The sequence below is a fragment of the Bos taurus genome, chromosome 10 (genome assembly GCF_002263795.3).
Source record: "Bos taurus isolate L1 Dominette 01449 registration number 42190680 breed Hereford chromosome 10, ARS-UCD2.0, whole genome shotgun sequence".
In the NCBI taxonomy this organism is placed as follows: domain Eukaryota; kingdom Metazoa; phylum Chordata; class Mammalia; order Artiodactyla; family Bovidae; genus Bos; species Bos taurus.
Genome location: NC_037337.1, coordinates 37,737,771 through 37,759,418, shown reverse-complemented (window position 1 = coordinate 37,759,418; position 21,648 = coordinate 37,737,771). Strand labels below are relative to the sequence as shown.

Here is a 21,648-nt window from a genome sequence, read left to right as displayed (position 1 = left end):
TTTTACTGGCAGCCTGCACGGATCTGTGACCCCCTGTGACAGCAATCTGAGGAGCTGAGAGCAGCTGCTCTGCATCCCCAGATTGCCACAGTCACCATCACTCCAGTTGTCTGAAGCCAAGTGGACCACAAGCAACTGTACCCGCACAGGGACACCAAAAGCCTCACACGTGCCTGCTCTGCTCCGTTAGGTGACATATGAATTCAGGTAAGCTTTTGAGTTTGCTGCACCTAATAAATACGCTACACTGATTACCGACATCCAAAAGATAAGAATAGCACCAAATGCACTTAATACTAAAACCAACGTCTGTGCTAATTCAAAAGGCCCTTGGGGATCTGCCAGTAGCACAGGGTTGGGATTAGAACCATGAGTGTCACTACCCAGAAGACAATTCAGTGGGGGTATTTATGCTGTCCTCTTATTGGCCCAGGACACACCCGCAGAGCACAAGGGACTATTTATTCACCAAAACCCAAAGTCCAAGGCAGTCATAAAACTCCTCTACATGGAGACTCCAGCAGACACCGGCCCTTTGCTTCTAACCCCGGGCCTCCCATCCCCAGGGACAGGCCTTGGCATGGGGTGGGGGAGAGAGCCTGACTCCACTCAGAGAATCTGGTTGTGAGTTCCAGCCTTGCCACTTACAAGCTTTGTGAACTCAAAGAAACCACTTAACCTCTGCTTAATCCACTTAACCCACTGAGCCTCTGCTTCCTTACTTGAAAACCACGGATAATAACCTTATTACATGTCATAAATCTTTCAAGGATCAGAGAGATGACACATGTGAGAAGTACCCTGAAGATGTAAAACATATGAACAATAGCCATTTAAGGGCCTGTGCTATTCCAGACCCTTCATGTACATGATCTCATCGATTCAAACCTCACCAAAGCCCTGTGAGGCATGTATTATTAATATCACCCCTATTTTACAGAGTAGGAAACTGAGTCAGAAGGGGTTACATAACTTGTCTAGGTCACCAGGCTGGCAGGTGGAGGACCTGGGTTTTGACACTGACTCCAGAGCTGGTGTGGTGCTGCTTTTTCTGTGTGAGATTCTAACTCATAAATCCAGTGCAGGCTGCAGCTGTTGTCACCCCTTCCTGTGGCCTTGGTCCCTCCCTCTAATTGCTCAAACTGCTTTTCCTTCTAGGACTCTCCTCTGTCCTTCCAGCCCCTAGACTGACTAAATGGCCCCAGGACACAAGTCCCATGACTTCAGGCCATGCCATGCAGAAGTTGCAGTAACACAGGGTAATGGCTCTGCACACCCCAGACTCCCGTGTCCCACTGCTACCCCTCCATCACCCGCCTGTTCCCTGGCCCTTTTCACATGTGAGAGCCAAACCACTCACCACTGGCCGATCCACAGAGATTGTATTCTCAACTTCCCTGTGAGGAACACAAACAAGAGGGGGTCTCAGTGTCACCAAGAACAAGTAGGAAGCAGAGGGCTTTTGCTCAGGCCACCTGGCTTCTCGGAGCCAAGTCTGGACTGACCTCAAGAGAACCCCAGGGACTAATACCCCCTACCACAGGTGCCATTCCCTGAAGCCAAGTGCAGACACAGGGCTTCTTTTTGGCTTTGTCTAGGTTTCCCAGATGCATGACCCAGACACCTATTCATGGACCTTATGTTTCGTTTAGGGACAGAGGTCAAAGTGGCAAGGGCCTATGAACTTATCTCCAGTGACAAAGAGGGCAGGATGTGGCCTTGCTGGCTTCCCTGGTCACCGTACCTAAAAGTTCAGTCACCCCCCAACTGCTCCTATCCTTCTTCCCACTTTATTTTTTCTCCTTATCACTTATGTAAATCTAATAATCTCTATATACTTTTTTCTATTACATTGTCATCTCATGCTAAAATGTTAAATTCCACGAAGGCAGGGATTTCTGTTTAATTCATTGCTCTGTTCTTAGTGCCTAGAAGAGTGCCTGGGACAAAGCAGGTGCTCAGTAGCTATCTGTGGGATGAATGGGTGGGCGGATGGATGTAGGGGAGATGTTCCCAGTGGCTCAGGAACAGGGGAAGAGGTCCTGGTCAACAGGACTCCTGGAGAGACCTGTCCGGTTATCTCACACCTCTAGTCTCTGGTATGGGTCATGTGGGCTCTTAGGGACAGGTGGGGAAAGCCAGGCTGGGACTCACTCAGAGAGGTTCCTCTTTTCCGAGAAGACCCGGAGGATGAACTCGCCCTCCTGGTGGGGCTCGTAAGTGGAGGGCACAATGACGTACTCGCTGGGAGGCAGGCGGAAGCGCTCAGACACCTCCCGCATGTTGATGTAGGTTCTGCTCCTAGCCTTGGAGGCATTGTACAGGAAGAAGTCCTTCTGCAGGTGCTGCTTGTTGCCGTGCATCTAAGGGAGAGAAGAGCCCAAGGTACCTCAGCCCCTTGGGAGGGACACCCTGTCCTGCTCACAGTCCTCCTCCAGAGGGGTCCTCCTTCCCAACTCCCTGGTCACTCATTTCATAGTCACAACCTACCAGCTTCCAATTCCCAAGGCCTCGAATAGCTCAACATCCCTGGAGCTCCCTACCCCATATCCTCTTCCTTTTCTGCTGTGATCCAGAAGTGAAGGTCAAGTCTGGCATCCCCCACTCAGGGTCACTTACCAGAATTGCTGCTGCTCAGCTCCAGAACACCTCTGGACTGGGGAAAGACCCCAGGGAGGCAGGGGTGGGGGTTGTGGACTGGGTCTGAGGGAGGTGATTCCTCCACCCCCAAAGAAGGCGATCAGCCTCACAATGTGTCTGTGTGATTCTGTGTGTGAGTGTGAGCAAGCATGTGAGCGTGTAATGGTCTCTGGTGGGCAAGGGGAAGGGCATGTTGTGGGGTGGGGGTCAGGAGGCCATGCAATGGCCCGAGGACCTGCTCTGGAGTTAGGTAAGGTGGGCCAGGCCCTCTCCTATCACAGTCCTGCCCCCAAACCCCACAGGAGGTGCCCTGATGTGCCCCAGGTGGACCCAGGACCCTGGTAACGCTGCACACACTGCTGGCTGCTCCACTTCTATACCTCTTTGGGAACCTTGGGGAGAAACAGAAAAGGAAGGTGCTCAGATTTTTGTGGATTTCAGGTCTTAATCGGGATGGAAACTTGCCAAAGGGCATGCTAGCAATCGTAGAGCGAATGAGGGGCTCTAATGCCCCATGTACCTACCTGGACAGCCCCAGCCCCACCCCCACCTCCCCTAGGTGGGTTCTTCCCCCACTGGTTACAAACTTCTAAGAGGTTCTGACTCAAGTGGGCCTGATATCAGTAGTTTTGGGGGGCACTGGATGTTGGGGAAACTGGGGAACCCCTCAGGAAGCCCCCTGAAAGCCTCTTCCCTAAAGAGGCGGTCTGAAGCTCGTCAGGGACGGCACACCTCGTAGATGGCGAAACCGATGGTGAAGAGGTTAGCCCCCAGCTTCCGGTCCTTCCTCCGGTTCTTCTGCATCAGAGCCACCAGGAAACTACAGATCACCTCGGAATCATCGGGGTCGTCGTCCTCCTCTAGGAGCTTCAGACGGTACTGTGGGTTGGTCCAGAAAGTGTCTGTGCCCCCCCAAAAGGAATTGCACTTTCAGATCTGCCTCTCAGAGAAAGGAAAGGACAGGAGATGAGACGGAGGGAACCTATTCATCTCTAGCCTCCTCATCTACATGCTCAAATATGTATGAAAAATAAAAAATATCCAGGCATTTATTTAATTTGGTGTGTGTGTTGGTGGGGGCGGGTAGCCTTTTTACCTTTATACAGATGGACCTGCACTGATTGGCTATGTGGCTCCTCCTTCCTCTGTGAATTTTCATTCTCTGTCTTTGCTGATGGCTTCACTTTTCTCACCTACTCCTTCAGTGTTACTAGTCTCTGGGATTTGGTCCTGGGCCTCTTCTCTCACGTCCCTAGGCTGTCTTATCCACTCCTACTTTCTAACTGCTCCCTACATGCTCTTGACTCCTAAGCTGTAGATCCCAGCTTCAATCTCTCTTTTGACTCCTTCCCGTCATCCCTTCTTTCTTCCTTCCCTCCTTTCCTTCCTCTCGTCTTTCCATCCTTCTTTCCTTCCACAAATACATACTGAGTCCCTGTCATAGAGCCAAGTGCCATTTTTATCTGTGCATCGAGTTCTCTTTCATGCATCTTCACCTGGATATTCTACACATGCCTCAGACTTCCCATGTCCCAAAGTAAACTCCTCTGCAGAAGCCCACAACCAACTCTGTCAAAAACAAAAAACCTTCTTTTTTTTTTCTCCTGTGCATTTCATGTTATGTCATTGACATCATCTACTCAGGCTCCCAATGAGAGAATTTTGAAGTCATTCTTCCTTCTCCAGATCAACCAATATTTCCTTCCCTCAACCTGCCCCTTCTCCCCATCTCTGCTGCTCCTGACTTGGTCTTCGCTTTCATCATCTCTGGCTTAAACTCTTGTAGCTGCTGCTAACTCAGTTCTCCAGTTCAATCCTCAGCATAATGAACACAGTCCTGTTCTGACATAATAACCTGCCTAAAAGTTGTTACCAGCTCCTTAATGTAAGCTACTCAGAATGGAGATTTCCTTCTCAGTAATGTTGTTATTGTTGTTTGGTCACTGTTGTGTCTCTTTGTGACGTCACGGACTATAGCCCACCAGTCTCCTCTGTCCATAGAATTTTCCCAAGTAAGAATACTGGAGTGGGTTGCCATTTCCTTCTCAAGGGGATCTTCCTGACCCAGGGATCAAACCTGCAACTCCTGCACTGGCAGGCAGATTCTTTACCATAGAGCCACCAGGGAAGTCACCTCTCAGTAAAATGGGGACAGTTTAATAAGACATTGCATGTCTGGAAGTTAGTAAAGACTCAGCAGATGCTAGTTAATATTATTCTGCCTGGAACTTGTTCTGCTTGGACCCTTTCCCCATCCAGAGCATCTCTCACCTGGGAAGTTGCGGCAGCCTCCGGCAGAGCAGCCCCTCACCCAGCGGCCCTCATTCACGGACACTGTCCAAGTCTGAAGCTTGTCGGACTCCAGGGCATCAGCTGTGAGGTTGCAGATCTCCAGCTTTGTGAAATGGTAGATAAAATCATCGTAGGACATCCTGAGAGGTTAGAAGAAGAGAGAGAACTATTTGGGAGGCTGGGAAAGGTAAGAATGCAGGGCTAACACAGTACAATGAAATAGTCCAGAGCAGCTTAGTCATGGTCCTAGAGAGGACCCTGTCCTTCCTTTCTTAGGGTCAACACTGTGTCAGTTCTTTTTTTACATTTTTATTTATTTTTTTTTTTAAATTTGGCCTTGCCATGTGGCTTTCAGATAGTTCCTGACCAGGGATTGAACCTATGTCCTCTGCAGCAGAAGTACAGAGTCCTAAGCACTAGACTGCCAGGGAAGTCCCAACACTGTCAGTTCTGATGTATCTCTTGCATTAAACAACTCAAACTCATGCATTCTTGCTGGAAGAGCTTGGCAGCAATTCAGTTCTCCACAGTGGTCCTGTGTGCCCCTCCACTGGGCCTAAGCACTGTACCAGGCACAGGGGAGGGGTAGTTGGGGAAGCACAGACAATTAAGCAAGCAATTTTAAAGGTGATGAGTGATGTTGAGCATCTTTTCATGTGTTTGTTAGCCATCTGTATGTCTTCTTTGGAGAAATGTCTGTTTACTTCTTTGGACCACTTTTTGATTGGGTCTTTTATTTTTATGGAATTGAGCTGCAGGAGTTGCTTGTATATTTTTGAGATTAATTCTTTGTCCATTGCTTCATTTGCTATTATTTTCTCCCATTCTGAAGGCTGTCTTTTCACCTTGCCTATAGTTTCCTTTGTTGTGCAGAAGCTTTTAATTTTAATTAGGTCCCATTTGTTTATTTTTGCTTTTATTTCCAATATTCTGGGAGGTGGGTCATAGAGGATCCTGCTGTGGTTTATGTCAGAGAGTGTTTTGCCTGTGTTTTCCTCTAGGAGTTTTATAGTTTCTGGTCTTATGTTTAGATCTTTAATCTATTTTGAGTTTATTTTTGTGTATGGTGTTAGAAAGTGTTCTAGTTTCATTCTTTTACAAGTGGTTGACCAGTTTTCCCAGCACCACTTGTTAAAGAGATTGTCTTTTCTCCATTTTATATACTTGCCTCCTTTGTCAAAGATAAGGTGTCCACAGGTGCATGGATTTATCTCTGGGTTTTCTATTTTGTTCCATTGATCTATATTTCTGTCTTTGTGCCAGTACCATTCTGTCTTGATGACTGGGGCTTTGTAGTAGAGACTTAAGTCAGGCAGGTCGATTCCTCCAGTTCCATTCTTCTTTCTCAAGATTGCTTTGGCTATTTGAGGTTTTTTTGTATTTCCATACAAATTGTGAAGTTATTTGTTCTAGTTCTCTGAAAAATACTGTTGATAGCTTGATAGGGATTGCATTGAATCTATAGATTGCTTTGGGTAGTATACTCATTTTCACTATATTGATTCTTCTGGTCCATGAACACAGTATTTTTCTCCATCTATTTGTGCCCTCTTTGATTTCTTTCACCAGTGTTTTATAGTTTTCTATAGAAGACATACCGATGGCTAACAAACACATGAAAAGATGCACAACATCACTCATTATCAGAGAAATGCAAATCAAAACCACAATGAGGCACCATTTCACGCCAGTCAGAATGGCTGCTATCCAAAAATCTACATGCAATAAATGCTGGAGAGGGTGTGGAGAAAAGGGAACCCTCTTACACTATTGGTGGGAATGCAAACTAGTACAGCCACTATAGAGAACAGTGTGGAGATTACTTAAAAAACTGGAAACAGACCTTCCATATAACCCAGCAATCCCACTGCTGGGCATACATACTGAGGAAACCAGAATTGAAAGAGATACATGTACCCCAATGTTCATTGCAGCACTGTTTATAATTGCCAGGACATGGAAACAACCTAGATGTCCATCAGCAGATGAATGGATAAGAAAGCTGTGGTGCATATACACAATGGAATATTACTCAGCCATTAAAAAGAATACATTTGAATCGGTTCTAATGAGGTGGATGAAACTGGAGCCTATTATACAGAGTGAAGTAAGCTAGAAAGAAAAACACCAATACGCTATACTAATGCATATATATGGAATTTGGAAAGATGGTAACAATAACCCTGTATGTGAGACAGCAAAAGAGACACAGATGTATTGAACAGTCTTTTGGACTCTGTGGGAGAGGGTGAGGGTGGGATGATATGGGAGAATGTCATTGAAACATGTAAATTATCATAACTGAAACAAATCGCCAGTCCAGGTTCGATGCATAATACAGGGTGCTCGGGGCTGGTGCACTGGGATGACCCAGAGGGATGGGATGGGGAAGGGAGGTGGGAGGGGGGTTCAGGATGGGGAACACATGTAGACCCATGGTGGATTCAAGTCAATGTATGGCAAAACCAATACAATATTGTAAAGTAAAATAAATAAATTAATTAAAAAAATAAAGATGATGAGTATCACAAATTAATCCCAATCCTGAGGAAAACAAGTGAATCCAGAAGAAAGTTCCCTTTAATCTGAGACTTGAAGGCTCAGTAGAAATGATCAGAGTGAGGGTGAGAGTGGCATTGAGTGAGCTGAGTAACTAGGGCTTCCTCCACTCAGAAAACAGCTCCACCAAGGCCAGAGCAAGTGGCCGGAGCAGTGCGTGTGGTGGAGTGTCACAAAACCACAGGAGCCATAGTGCAGTGGCTTGGTCCGGGCCTGGTCATCACCATAACTCTCAGGCTGCTCTCAAAACCCTCAATCTTGCCGGGTCTCTGGCTGGATTTGGAGAATAGGGCTCAGATGTCCCAAGGGCTGGAATCTGACAGCCACTTTCTGGGGTTGGAGGTTTGAGATTTCAGTGCCCACCCCATCCCTTCAGAGTCCTTCAGAGTCCTCTTGGGTCCTGGACTCACCAGAACTCTCCATCCTCAGTGACCTGGTGCTGCAAACGGGCCTTCTCGTCCTTGTCCACATAGCTCCAGTCCTTCCAGCTGGAGGGATGATGGAGGTGTGATGAAAGGGAAAAGAAAGGGAAGGCCTGATATGAGCTGGGCCAGGAGGTGTCAGAGAAATATGAACAAAATAGCTCCTCTCCCAACTGCAGCCAGTGTGAACCACCAAAATGCAAATCTGACCTGATACCCCATAATCGCTTCCCACCATCCTCAGGATTAAGACCAAGCTTTTAAAATGGTTTATGAGGGCCTGACTTTTCTCTGATTAAAACTTTAACCATTCCTCACCCTTTCAAGTTAGGGGCTGGGCCTGGAAATAGGTAACTTGTGATTTCAATTTAATTATACCAGTACTAGCTGTAACCCTGGGCAAGTCACTTCACCTGTCACAGTTTCTGTTTTCTCAACTGCAAAAGGGAAATGATTATGTCACCTACTCACAGTGCTGTGATGAGCAAGAGATGAAATATTGCATGTAAAACTTTTAGAACAGGCCCATCATCTAATAAGTAACTGTCTGAGTTACTGAGAAAAAGACTAAACAGGTAAACTTCTCCTTCCTCCTGCCACCCCACAAAACATCCCAGTTTTGTATTTTTTAAGGGCTGGGCAGTTTTACACACTCTCTCCCAAAGGAGGAGGAACTAAAGCACCTTTGTGAGGAGAATGAAGCTAAACTAGATTGTCTCTGGAGAGGTTAGGGATTGAAGAAGTGCTTGGAATCAGGGAATACCGGAGGGGAGATGGAGATTCCTGAGACCAGCAGGAGGGACACAGTGGGTGGGGGAGGGAACTCTCCTTGAGTGACCGAGGCTGAGTCCCACTTGTCACCAGTCCCTGAAGTGGAGGAGTTGGCAGAAAGTGGACCCCAAGATCTGAGACTGGAGAATATAGCGAGGGTCCCTGTGGGTGACTGGGACCAGTGGGCTGGTAGACTTATGCGGTACCAGGGACCCTTCCAGAGAAGAGAACCCAGTTCAAATGCCATCCCTCCAGGCAACCTTTTGCTACCATCCTGTCCCCTCAAACTATGAGAAGGGCTCCTGCTTTGTGACCCTAACTATAGCATTTATCTCAATGATTAGTGTTTTTCTGTCCTTCCCACTAGACCTTAAGGCCTATAGGGCAGGGTCTGAATCTCTGTGTTCATTTCTAAGTCCCCAGACAGAAGCATGGGGCCTGACACATACTGCACAATGAGGTGTCTGGGATTTGTCACACGGATAAGAGAAGGGAACAGTAAGGAGACCAGGATCAGCACCTTATTGGTCTACCCAGCAAAGTTGCCTATTCACAGAATGCCCCCAGTGCTTAGGATTGTGCCTGGGATTCAGTAAGTGCTCAACACATACTTGCTAAGTGAATGAATGGCCGAACAAGCCAGTAATTACGGTGCCCTGAGATGAGAGGTATGTTAAAATTAGCACAGGGGCTGAGGGTACCCACAGCCTGGTTGTGGTCCTTCTCAGCTAAGGGGTCCTGCTCTGCCCCCTTGGGAATAAAGGAGCTCTAGGGCCCACTCTCCCTGCAGAGAGGCAGTCAGGAGCCAGCGATTGGGGTGGAACAATAAAGGCTTTGTGAAGGTTCTGGAGCCTTCACAATAGCTTCCTCCCTCTGTGTGCTGTTTTAGCTGCTTCCAGTCACTTGCTCCCAGTAATAAGTAGTACAATTCTTTCAAAGGACTTATGCATCTCTTCCTGGGGCCAGTGAGGGAGAGGAAATCTTAGTACTGGCTAAGCTTTCTGCAACACCATCACATTTTCTCCTCGTAACAGCCCACCAGGTAGGTGCTAACATTTTCCCCATTTTATAGATAATTATGAGAAAGGAAGTTACTTGTCTAGTCAGACCACTGCATCCTGACTCCCCTCCTGCCTGGACATGGCCCATGCTCTCTAGGATCTTTCCTTTCCCCTCAATGGCCATCAGCAAGCTCTTGGGGTCCCAGGTTTCCAAGGCTCTGCTCCCAGCCCTACCCTGGAGCTACACCCCTTCTGTTCCTTAGCACGAGCCCTTCTCTGGAGCCATCCCCTCTTCTATTCCCAGTCCTTCCCTAGAGCCACACCCCCTTTTCTCCTCTGTGGATCATTGGTTTTAAGGGTGATTTTAGACCAAGCGTTTGTAGTACTCTTATGGCTTGGTCCCCAACCCAACCTTGTCCCAGGTCCTGTTGTCCCCTATTCATGGGGTCCCCTCACCCACCTGTCACTCCAGGAGCCATTCCACTCCACCTGGCCCCAGGGGTTCCGCAGCCGCACCAGCTTCACTTTCTCACCCTTGTACAGGGCCTTGGGCAAAGAGGAAAAGCTCTCTTGCTCTGGACCCTTTCTGAAGCCGGGGTGGGGGACGGGGGGTGGGGGTTGGGGGAGTCTTCTGTCTTACACTGAGGGTTGGGGTGGGAGTGGGAGTTGGGAGAGGGATCCCATACAGGGAGCTGTCCTGATTGGTCAAGGAGACTAATTACAAGTTTGTTGTGAAAAGGCAGAACCTTAGCACGAGCTTACAGGAGTCAGGCTTGGCCACCACCTTGCCATCTTCTAAGAAGTGATTTTCACAGTGAATATCTGGCTATTTAGAAATTTGGGTGGAGTGGGTGGAGGAGGCAGGGCATATAATGTAGGGCTCTGCTGGCAGTTAGGTGTCTCTGCGTGAATTATTAATAGAAAAAAATGCCCCTGCTGGCTGAAGAGTGACAGAAAATGTCACCTCTAAGTAGATTTATCAGAAAAAGGGGCCCCTTCCTCCTGTCTGCAGCATGGGCTGCTGTGGACAACTGCCTCTCTCTGCCCATCCCTATGACCAGCGCACAACTGCCCAACTGTGCACAAGGGGCCTGACAAACTCCCTGTCTCTGTCATGACCCAGTTAAGGCCAGATGTGCCAGTGGGAGCAAAACATCATTACTGACCATGAAAAACAAGAAACACAAGAGCCCATGAAATTAATTTCATAAAACCAAAGTGATTTCTATTTGTTCTTTGGAAATGTTGGGGCAATTGCTATCTTTATCACTAAAAATAAACATAAACTGAGCACTGTCTTGTGGCAAGATCCACCTACAAGTCCCAGTAGTCTCCTCCAACCCCAGGCACTCAGCCTGAGTACCTGATTGGAGGCAAATTCTGCAGATGCAAAAGGGCACAGAAAGCCAAGTCCTGACTTCAGGAGGTTCCCCCAAGTAGCCCCTCAAGTCCTAACCCTTCATACCCCGCCAGGCTTACCTCCTCCAGCCCAGTGACTGAGTAGGCATGGCCTTTGACCAGCCCACAGGCCATTCTTGTCTCAAACTGAACTGGAACAATCATCTGTGGAGTGAAAACCGGACAGCCTGTCAGGGCTTGTTTCCTGAGACAAAGTTCACACTAGTTCACATCCTGGGTTCAGTGAGGACAAGGACTCCTCCATGCTCTGGAAGCGTGCCTCCTAGCCATGAGAAGACCCACACTAGCCCTTTAAGAGAGCCAAGAATATGCAGCCCAGACAAGGTGTTTCCGTCAAGCTGGTCCCTTAACCATTGGAGAACAATGTGGAGGCTGGGGCCACGAGGTGAGTGAGAGCGTGCCTGGCCCTCCTTTCTGGATCCCTTGGGTCTTTCAAAGGAAGAAGTGGGGGTGGATGGAGGCTGCCTTGGGTCAGGCTCCCCTTCCCTGAGCCCACCCAGGGTTGACTATTCCTGGAAGAGAAAGGGATTGAGAAAGGGGGTTAGATGAAACATGGAGGTCTAACCTTTTATCTTTATATCCCCTCACCTTCTCCACCCACCCTAGAACATATTCAAGAAATTAAAAGTAGACTTCCTTAGTGGTCCAGTGGTTAGGACTCCATACCTGCAGTGCAGGGGGTGCGGGTTTGATCCTTGATTGGGGGAACGAAGATCCCACGTGCCATGTCATGTGGCAAAAAATTAAAAAAAAAGAAAGAAATTAAAAGTTCCTGTACCCAGGCAGAGAATTCCAAGGCAGCTAGAGGAGAGTCCTGCTCAGACATGACTGTGCCTCAGGGAGCAGGGAAGTCTCTTCCATCTGAGATTTGCAGCCACAGGAGATCCTTGGGAGAAGGGTAGAATGGCCAAAACCCACTGAGCCCTAGATGGATCTCTGTGGCTTCACTCTGCCTGGTGATATGACAGCTTTAAGAGGTAGCCTGGAGCCCTTTTCAAAGTGAGGGGTATATGAGGAGCCAAGGCTTTTGACATCTCAAACTCTTCCAGATTTTAGTCTTTAGAGGACCCAGACCATGTGAACAGAAAGGGAGGGGGGCAGGAGGTTCATAAACCTCTCAGTTTTGGACCAGGGAAACCACTTGAAATGACTCTTGTGGCATTACATTATGCATTCCCAGCTATTCCACTACTGGCCATCTGTCCAAAGGAAAGTGTCCTGGATGGACACAAAGATGTATCTAATAGGATGTTAGCTGTAACATTTAAAAACTACAGCCAAAACAGAAAAAGAAAATATTTAAATTCCCAATAATAAGTTATGGGGTAAAAAAACTACAATTTATCTGCATGTTGGACTATTGTACAGCCACGAAAAATGTTATAGAAGACACACTAAGAATGTGATTCTTGTTGACACATTAGGTATATAAAGCTAACTGAAAAAGAAGCATGCTGCAAAGAGGTACATACAGTATGACTGCATTTTTAAAATAAAGATTTAGATTAGGTGTATGCATAGAAAAACCCTAGTAGGACATATGCCAAATGTTATTATCCTCAGATAGGGAAAAAATAGGTTCATTTTTTCTCTGCTTTACTGTATAGCATGTATTACTTCCAAAACTACTAGAATACAAGCTCGGGGGGTGGGGCCGGGGGAGTGTGTGGAAACTGCTTGTTCCTTAGAATCCGACACAAATGGGAGAGAATTTTCTTTGTTTGTTAGAAGAGTGCCTAGTAGGAGCTCAGTAAATAAGTGTCAAATACATAAATGAACAAACTAGAAGGAGAGAAATACTTTACAAATAAATGAAATCTCTCTCATAAATATTTATGCCAGTTAATTCATTATCAGAGAAACTGCCTGGACCATGGAGTATGAAGGAACCCCTTCCCCTCCCCCGCCAGAGATTCCCTCCAAAAGCTGTCTCCCCCCCTTGCCTCAGGAGCCTTCGAGCGAGCAAGAGATTCCAACCCAGACCCCTGGAAGGCCCCAGGAGGAGCCCACGTGGGCGGTGCCGGCTGCTGAGGAAGGTCTGACACCACGCAACACACCCGGGCCATGCAGGTGGGAGGAGTACACACCCGAGTTGGTCTGTCATCTGAGCATCCCTCAGGGATGAGGTCTGAGTCCCTGAGCCGCGAGTTATCCATATTCCTCACCATCCGCTCAATCAACTCCCCCATTTTCAGCCCAGAAGGAGAGGTTCCATAGGTCATGTTTGTGCCATCCTGAGGCCCAACAGGGAGGGCAGGGGACAGTCCAGGAGAGGGAGAGAGAGTAACAAAGGAGGGTGATAGAAAGGGAAGGAGAGAGAAAGAAGGGAGGGGACAGACAAAGAAACAGAGGAGAGATAAGTAGAGCATGAATGGAGAAAAGATGGATAACAGTGATGCAGAAAGAAAACGTTTGTCCATGGGTGCTTCATCTTCCCAAGCTTTCCCATCTACTGGGTATACTAGGAGAGGAAGGAACAGGAATTCAGCTTGGGCCCCTTCCTCACCAACAGAGATAACCAAGACTGTTAGAATACATTGACTACTCCCCAGGGAGGGTGTATCTCCTGGCCAGTCTGCCATCCCCTTGCCCTTGGCTCTGGTCTCAGTTCACACCACTTCGCTGAGAGGTGGACTGCAGGCTGAGCTTCTCCCAGAGTACAACACAAAGCCTGGGTCCCACATGTGAGATCTGATCAAAGCTCAATGACTGGGAGGCTTTCTTAGGGAACTGGTAGGTTCAGGTCCATAGCCCAGTGTGTGGCCAGCTTATTAGGGGCATGCTGGAACTGAGAAACACCAGCCCCGGAGGCCTATTTCCACCTAAATTTTTGCATCTTTATTGAAAACCTCCAGAAACTTCTCCCTTGAGAAATTCCCAGTTTTCAAAGTTGAGAGCTACTTTTCTGCTTCCTAAAACAGAACGTTCACCCTGCCCCAGAGGAAAGCCCTGTGCTCCTGTTCACTGGGTAAGTCTTCCCAGTAACAGGCAGCTCCCTGTCCTGCACCCCATACTGCAGACTTACATCAATGGAGCAGCCCATGAGGGAACCCCTCTCGATGGCTTTCTTCATGATCTTGTACATGTCTCTGGGAGCATCCTTGATTTCAAAAAACTCTGTCACTCCTCCCGTGAAGTCCTCCATGGCCTCTGTAGTGTTCCCACCTTTCAGGGCTTCATACGAACCATGGAGCCTTAGAGATAGGATGAAGACTAGTCTGGGGTCACAGGGTTCCAGGAAACATGATCCAGGTACCCCTGGCTCCAGGACTTTACTCTTGGGTCCTGTGATGCTGTCTTGTCCAAATTCTCCAACAACTCTGTAAGCTTTTAAACAGATATTATGATTCCCTTTCTTCACAATAGAGAAACTGAGCCCCAGAGGCTGTGTGACCAGCTAAGGCCACAGAGAGGAGAAACACTGGGGCTGGAACCTTCTATTCCCACTTCCTGATAGTTCTGTTTCCACTATACTCAAAATCTGAAGTAGGGCTCCATTAAAGCCATTAGTAGCTGGAGTGGAGCTTCTGAGAGGCAACATAGCTTTTCTTCACTTATTCTGAGCTCCAGTGTTATATGGCAGCCTGGATGGGAGGGGAGTTTGGGGGAAAATGGATACATGTATACATATGGCCAAGTCCCTTCACTGTTCACCTGAAACTATCACAACATGGTTAATCAGCTGTACCCCAATACAAAATAAAAAGTTTTATATATATATATATACGTACATACATACATACATATGTGTATATATAGTGAGCTCAGGAGGTTGAGCCTACCAAGGCTCTGGGATTTGAGTTCCAGAGAAATAATGCTGGGATCCAGGATCTGTAGTGCCACCAAGAAGGGAGGATTAAAGAGCTCACTATGGAAACTAAAGATTTCCTATCCCCGTCTTACTTAGCATAAGCCTTCTCCAGCAGAGCACTCCAGAACTCATTGCGATGGTTGGATTTGGTGAAAACCAGTTGATTGTTGTAGGTTGGCAGGCAGTCATCAATAACCACGTCCACCCAGTCTCCATAGCGCCAGAACTGCACAGAAGCATCAAGCACAGTGCCATCCTCAGATTACCAGTGGGAAATGTGTCCCTACCCCACATTCCTTTTGTTCACACTATTCTGGGTTCAGAGAAGGTGAATCTGTCTTTAAGTGGACTGTGAGCTCTTTGAGGGCAGCAAGTATGTTACAAACCATTATGTCTCTCCCACACAGTCCAGCTCAGTACAGGGGATGGTAAGTACTCCGTGTGTATCTGAGGGCTTGAGATTTTCCTTCTGCTCTGTAGGTCTGGGAGGGCCTAGGTATCAGTATCATTTGTTATCTCAGCTGATCCTCATATGCAGTCAGGGCTGAGAAGCACTGGTCTAGGAGAAGGTGACATATAATTTATGTACTTCTTGATGACAAATAAGGTAGGAATGGTTGTTGAAGAAGAAGGATTGACATGGAAATGGAAGGTGACCCAGAATATACTCTGGTTAAACCAGGAACACTGTCCAGTAATCCCAATTCTAGATGATCTTTCTTGAACAAATCGGTTTTAACCCAAGAAAGCCAAAAGTAGTTTAATTTCCTTCTAATGACATTTACTCTCCTATGAACAAGAAGGCAAAAATCCGTGTGGTCTTTGTGTTTATGATCCTTTTGGTTTCAGATCTTTTAAATACCCAAGGGGAGTGAGCAGCTCAATGGCATAGGGGAAAAACAAAACTTGGGACCCTGCTGCCCTGTCTGCATTGGAATGGCAGCAGGAGTCTGATCCTAAACCTTCAGAGAAGACACTTTCTGAGGCCTTCCATCCTGGGATACAAGATCAACTGATGATCTGGGTCAGTCCAGGACACTGGGAGCCTTCAGGGCTGTTCAGAAGCCTCAGAACACCCGTAGATACAAGTGCCCACATACAAAGCTCATTTCAGTTCTGGGACAGCATGGGGTTTGGCTCTTTGCTAGGACAATTTGGATCCAGAAAGTTTCCAGTGTCTGAACTTATTCTGAAACCAAAAGACTCATTGCTGGGCCAAGCCAGAAGCCTGGTCCCCAGATTAACCAGACTTTTCTTCCAGAGCCCGGAAGGGGTAAATGATAGTGTGGGTATAGACCTGTGTTGGCATTTCTTTTGCAGCCTAAAGGGCCCTCTGGATTCCCAGTGCTAGTGTCTTAGGGATTTACTTGAGAAGGACTTCTGGTTATCACACAGAAGCCTGACAGCTGGAAAGGTAAAAATAGACCAACAGGCCAGCAAACAGGATATCTTCTAACCTTTCTGGGGCCTAACGGAAGGTGTAGGGGTTTGAGGGTAGGAAGAAATAAACAACTACTTCCTCACAGGCTTGAGGCCTGAAGAGGGTCACTGCCCACAGCCATAGCTGGCTGGGTGGGTGGGAATCTTTCCTGGAGCCACGGGGAAGTCAAGCCTGGGAGACCAGCGGTAGGTGGACAGCCCGCTGGTCCTCTTAACTACAGTCCCTTGACCTCACCTGGAAGTGAAAAATCCCCGCGTAGTTTTCGGTGAAACTCTGATCATGGGGTATGACCCGGAAAAGCAGACGCTTGTTCAAGGTCAGGCAAGCGATGGCTGCAAGAAACCAGCAGTCCCCTGCAGGCAAATACGTGGCACAGGTCACAGGAGGGCCCACACCTCCAGGGAGGAAGGAGACCCCATCCCCATTAGCTGCTCTGCTTTCTGGAGAAGGGCGTACACTGGGCTCTCACTGTCCTGCTTCCAGATCTGACCTTACGGACATGTCAGCCAAGGAAAGGAGTGTGACTGCAGTCCCTGGACCATGCGATTAACAAGGTAACTTGCTCCCTCGTGACTGCTTTCCTGAAGGCTATAGGCAGTTCTTCTGTCTGCAGTATAAGCTCAGACCTCCATCTGGACCTCAGTGGAAACTGAGCAGTGGGAGTCATAATTGGGTCATTCTTTCTAACACCTGTAGGAAAGCTGCCTGCCCTGCACCTTTGCAATGTGACTGCAGAATCTGAGCATCTGAGATCCATCAGACCAGCCCATTAGTACTGTAAGGGAAAGCTGGTTAGTATTTGGAGGTGGCACTTTGCCCTGTTTGTGTGTGCGTGTATGTGTGTGAATGCCCAAGTGGCAGGCCAGGAACACTAACAGAACACAGGCTAGGTTATGCAAGGCCTTTGCTGTGCCGTGTGGGATGTCACGGCATCTTTGAGACTGCAGAGGGGAGGCTGAGAGCCTCCACAGGCCTCCTCCCACCACCACTACCACCTCCCCACTCCCCACCTCCCAAGCAGCCAGCCTTTCCTCTGAAACAGTGTGTCGGTTGGAAGGCCCAGGTTATTAGCTGGCCAGGGCTCTGCAGGCAGCCTTCCTTCAAGTGCAGGAAGTCAGATATTCAAAACCTCTTCAGCCTTTCCTTCCAGGACCAAATTAGCTAAATTCCTTTCATTTGGCCTTGAGTGCCCCTTTTCCCTCAAGTTCTAAATTGTGTCTGTTGATGTTTGTTTCCTCCAACTTTACTTCACAGAACTTTTCTCCAGTTTGCAGTAAAGACAATACCTTCCAAATAAGAGGCTGAGACAGAGGAAGCAGCCAAGCTAATTAACCAGACAGAAAATTGGATGCTTATCCACATGGCACGTGTTGTCTTTGTTGAAAAGCTTCTTTAATACGGAGCTATTCTAGGGCAGTTTAAACAAGAGTTCGAGTTATGAAAGCAGTTTTTGTGAGCATATCGATTCTGCATGCCAAAGGGACATGCATGGCACACAATTTCAGAGCTGCCTTCTAAGGAAGGTTGTTGTTTAGTCTCTAAGTCATGTCTGACTCCTCGTGACCCCATGGACTTAGCCTGCCAGGCTCCTCTGTCCATGGGATTTTACCAGGCAAGAACGCTGGAGTGGGTAGCCATTTCCTTCTCCAGGGACTCTTCCTGACCCAGGGATCAAACTCCCATCTCCTGCACTGGCAGGCAAACTCTTAACCACTGAGTCACAAGGGAAGCCCTTTAAGGAAGGTGGGTCCTGCTAGAAACAGGGCTTTTGTCTTGCTGAGTGGGGTGTGTGAGTGTCCTGGAGACTCTGGAGAGGAGGCGACCTCCTGTTGTGACACAAGGCAAACAACTGATGAGAAAGGTGGGAGGGACAGAAATTAAATGAAGCAATCACCAACACAGAGCTGAATGAGTTTAAATAATGTTATCAAAACTACTTCCCCCAAATTCATTACAAGTAAAACCAGATTCGTGTCCCTTTACTTACTATAAAAGGATCATACCCCTTATCACCCCTTTGATTGTTTGGCTAAATAGGACCAGAGAAACTTTCCTACCTAGATCTCCTTGGCAGATGTCAGTTCTATTGGCTCCACCAACGATAAATCGGGGATTCTCACAAATTTCCTGTGAAGCAAAAAGGAAATAATAATAGTAGTAGTAGCTATTATTTACTGAGGTTCATATGCAGTACTGGCATCACATATCAGGAGTTTTACACACACCACTCATTTAAACCTCAGAAACGCCCATGAATTGGATACTACCGTTCTTATTTTTCAGATGAGAACACCAAGACTCAGAGAGGTTAAGAATTTGCCCAAGGACACACAGCTAGCAGGGAGGAGAAGCCAGATGCATGACTCCTTTTCTCATTGTTCCACACTGATCCCTCACAGTGATACATTGTCTGAGTAAGGAAGCACCTTGAGAGTTAGGGCAGTGTCATTACTTCCACAGCTTTGACCAAGGGACGGTAGAAAACACGGCTCTTGTTTTTTTTCTAAGCCAGGAAAAGAGGTGCTGGAGGGAAAGTAAGGATCTTTTTCCCTTGGATGTGGTAACATAGATATTTCCTATCAGCATGTGTCCCAAGGGCCACAGGACTTGAAAGCTGGGGAGAGCCAAGAATAAATTTGACATGGGCCTCGAAGGCCTCCCAGTCTGTTGGCAGGTGTATTTCTTTAATAACGCTAACCCAACATGACACCCTGGTCTCAGCAGTTTTCAAATCCAGGCACTGCCGGTTCTATGCATCCCAACAGAGGCCAACAGAGGGTGCTCTTGTGTTTGTTCGGATGTGTCATGCTTTGTATTTTAACTTCAGAAATAATTATAGATTCTGGGTTTTGGTTTTAACTTTGTCCTTCACGGCTTCAAGAAGCCTTGCTATCTTGGTGATATAGCCCTCTCTGTTTTTCTGTCTTCCCCAATACAACAACCCGGGTGAGTGAGCTCAGTGAGTGAATCTCCCTGAGCTCAAGGATCTGTCTCACCTACTAGATGGAAAGTCGTGCATAGATCACACCACACACACCACCCCCTTGAAGCTCTTATCAATGGAAGGATAAACCCCAAATAATAATTTTTTAAAAGGTTATCTATAGGGGAGGAAAGGATTAAGTGGTGAATATAGGGATGGAAGTAAAATTCTGAATATATCTGTTTTAAAAGAATTTTGACTTAGGAACTATGTACATTTTATAGAATTAAAAACAAAATTGAAGAAAATGCAATTTTAAAAAGCAATCTGTAACTGTGAAAGAATAAAATTCTTATTTTAAGCTACCAAGTTTATGGTAATATATTATAGCAGCCATAGGAGCCTCATACAAATGGCAAAAAGTGCATGGGAAAATGCTCAACATCACTAATCATAAGGGAAGTTCAAATTAACACTACAATGTGATACTACTACACACCAGACAAAATGGTTAATACTGAAAAGAGTAATAAACTGGTATACTAATTTTAGTGGGGAAAAAAGCAATCTGTAAAAGCTGAAAGCAGATTGAAGAAAAGGAACCTAACTGCTTATCAAATTGATGGCATGATCACATACATAAAATGAATTCTTACAAGTCACTTGCAATGTAAAATGTTGGCTGTTTATTCCTTTTGGGACATATCCTAAGTTCAGTTCAGTTTAGTCGCTCAGTTGTGTCCAACTCTTTGCGACCCTGTCTCTTTAATAATTTTCCACAGTTTTTTGTGATCCACACAGTCAAAGGCTTTGGCATAGTCAATAATGCAGAAGTAGATGTTTTTCTGGAATTCTCTTGCTTTTTCGATGATCCGACAGATGTTGACAATTTGATCTCTGGTTCCTCTGCCTTTTCTAAATCCAGCTTGAACATTTGGAAGTTCACGGTTCAGGTACTGTTTAAGCCCAGCTTGGAGAATTTTGAGCATTACTTTACTAGCGTGTGCTGCTGCTGCTGCTGCTGCTAAGTCGCTTCAGTCATGTCCGACTCTGTGCGACCCCATAGACGGCAGCCCACCAGGCTTCCCCGTCCCTGGGATTCTCCAGGCAAGAACACTGGAGTGGGTTGCCATTTCCTTCTCCAATGCATGAAAGTAAAAAGTGAAAGTGAAGTCGTTCAGTCGTGTCCGACTCTTAGCGACCCCATGAACTGCAGCGTACCAGGCTCCTCCATCCATGGATTTTCCAGGCAAGCGTGTGAGATGAGTGCAATTGTGCAGTAGTTTAAGCATTCTTTGGCATTACCTTTCTTTGGGATTGGAATGAAAATTGACCTTTTCCAGTCCTGTGGCCATTGCTGAGTTTTCCAAATTTGCTGGCATATTGAGTACAGCACTTTCACAGCATCATCTTTTAGGATTTGAAATAGCTCAACTGGAATTCCATCACCTCCACTAGCTTTGTTCATAGTGATGCTTCCTAAGGCCCACTTGACTTCACATTCCAGGATGTCTGGCTCTAGGTGAGTGATCGTACCATCGTGATTATCTGGGTCGTGATGATCTTTTTTGTATCTTCTGTGTATTCTTGCCACCTCTTCTTAGTATCTTCTGCTTCTGTTAGGTCCATACCATTTTTGTCCTTTATTGTGCCGATATTTGCATGAAATGTTTCCTTGGTATCTCTAATTTTCTTGAACAGATGTCTAGTCTTTCCCATTCTATTGTTTTCCTCTATTCCTTTGCATTGATCACTGAGGAAGGCTTTTTCTCTCTCGATATTCTTTGAACTCTGCATTCAAATGGGCATATCTTTCCTTTTCTCGTTTGCCTTTTGCTTCTCTTCTTTTTGCAGCTGTTGTAAGGCCTCCTCAGACAACCATTGTGCCTTTTTGCATTTCTTTTTCTTGGGGATGGTCTTGATCCCTGCCTCCTGTACAATGTCACAAACCTCCATCCATAGTTCTTCAGGCACTCTGTCTATCAGATCTAATCTCTTGAATCTGTTTCTCATTTCTACTGTATAATCATAAGGGATTTGATTTAGGTCATGCCTAAATGGTATAGTGGTTTTCCCTACTTTTTTCAATTCAAGTCTGAATTTGGCAATAAGGAGTTCCAAATTGGGAAAGGAGTACATCAAGGCTGTATATTGTCACCATGTTTATTTAACTTATATGCAGGGTACATCATGAGAAATGCTAGGTTGGATGAAGCACAAGCTGGAATCAAGATTGCTGGGAGAAATATCAATAACCTCAGATATGCAGATGACACCACCCTTGTGGCAGAATGCAAAGAACTAAAGAGCCTCTTGGTGAAAGTGAAAGAGGAGAGTGAAAAAGTTGGCTTAAAACTCAACATTCAGAA

General features: G+C 46.6%; 1 protein-coding gene across 4 annotated transcripts in view; it reads right to left on the bottom strand.

The window, feature by feature from the left end:
* The window catches only part of CAPN3 (calpain 3), a 56,087-nt gene that overhangs the window by 8,029 nt on the left and 26,410 nt on the right, over positions 1-21,648 (bottom strand). For 3 of the 4 annotated variants that reach the window (XM_024997263.2, XM_015473111.3, NM_174260.2), the window contains 13 exon segments: positions 18,414-18,483; positions 16,591-16,709; positions 15,008-15,141; positions 14,130-14,298; positions 13,192-13,338; positions 11,165-11,248; positions 10,146-10,231; positions 7,902-7,979; positions 4,912-5,072; positions 3,373-3,542; positions 3,021-3,032; positions 2,155-2,363; positions 1,361-1,397 (listed from right to left, as the gene is read on the bottom strand). In XM_024997263.2, the coding sequence (XP_024853031.1) occupies positions 1,361-1,397; positions 2,155-2,363; positions 3,021-3,032; positions 3,373-3,542; positions 4,912-5,072; positions 7,902-7,979; positions 10,146-10,231; positions 11,165-11,248; positions 13,192-13,338; positions 14,130-14,298; positions 15,008-15,141; positions 16,591-16,709; positions 18,414-18,483 (1,476 nt within the window). 4 annotated transcript variants of the gene reach the window in all.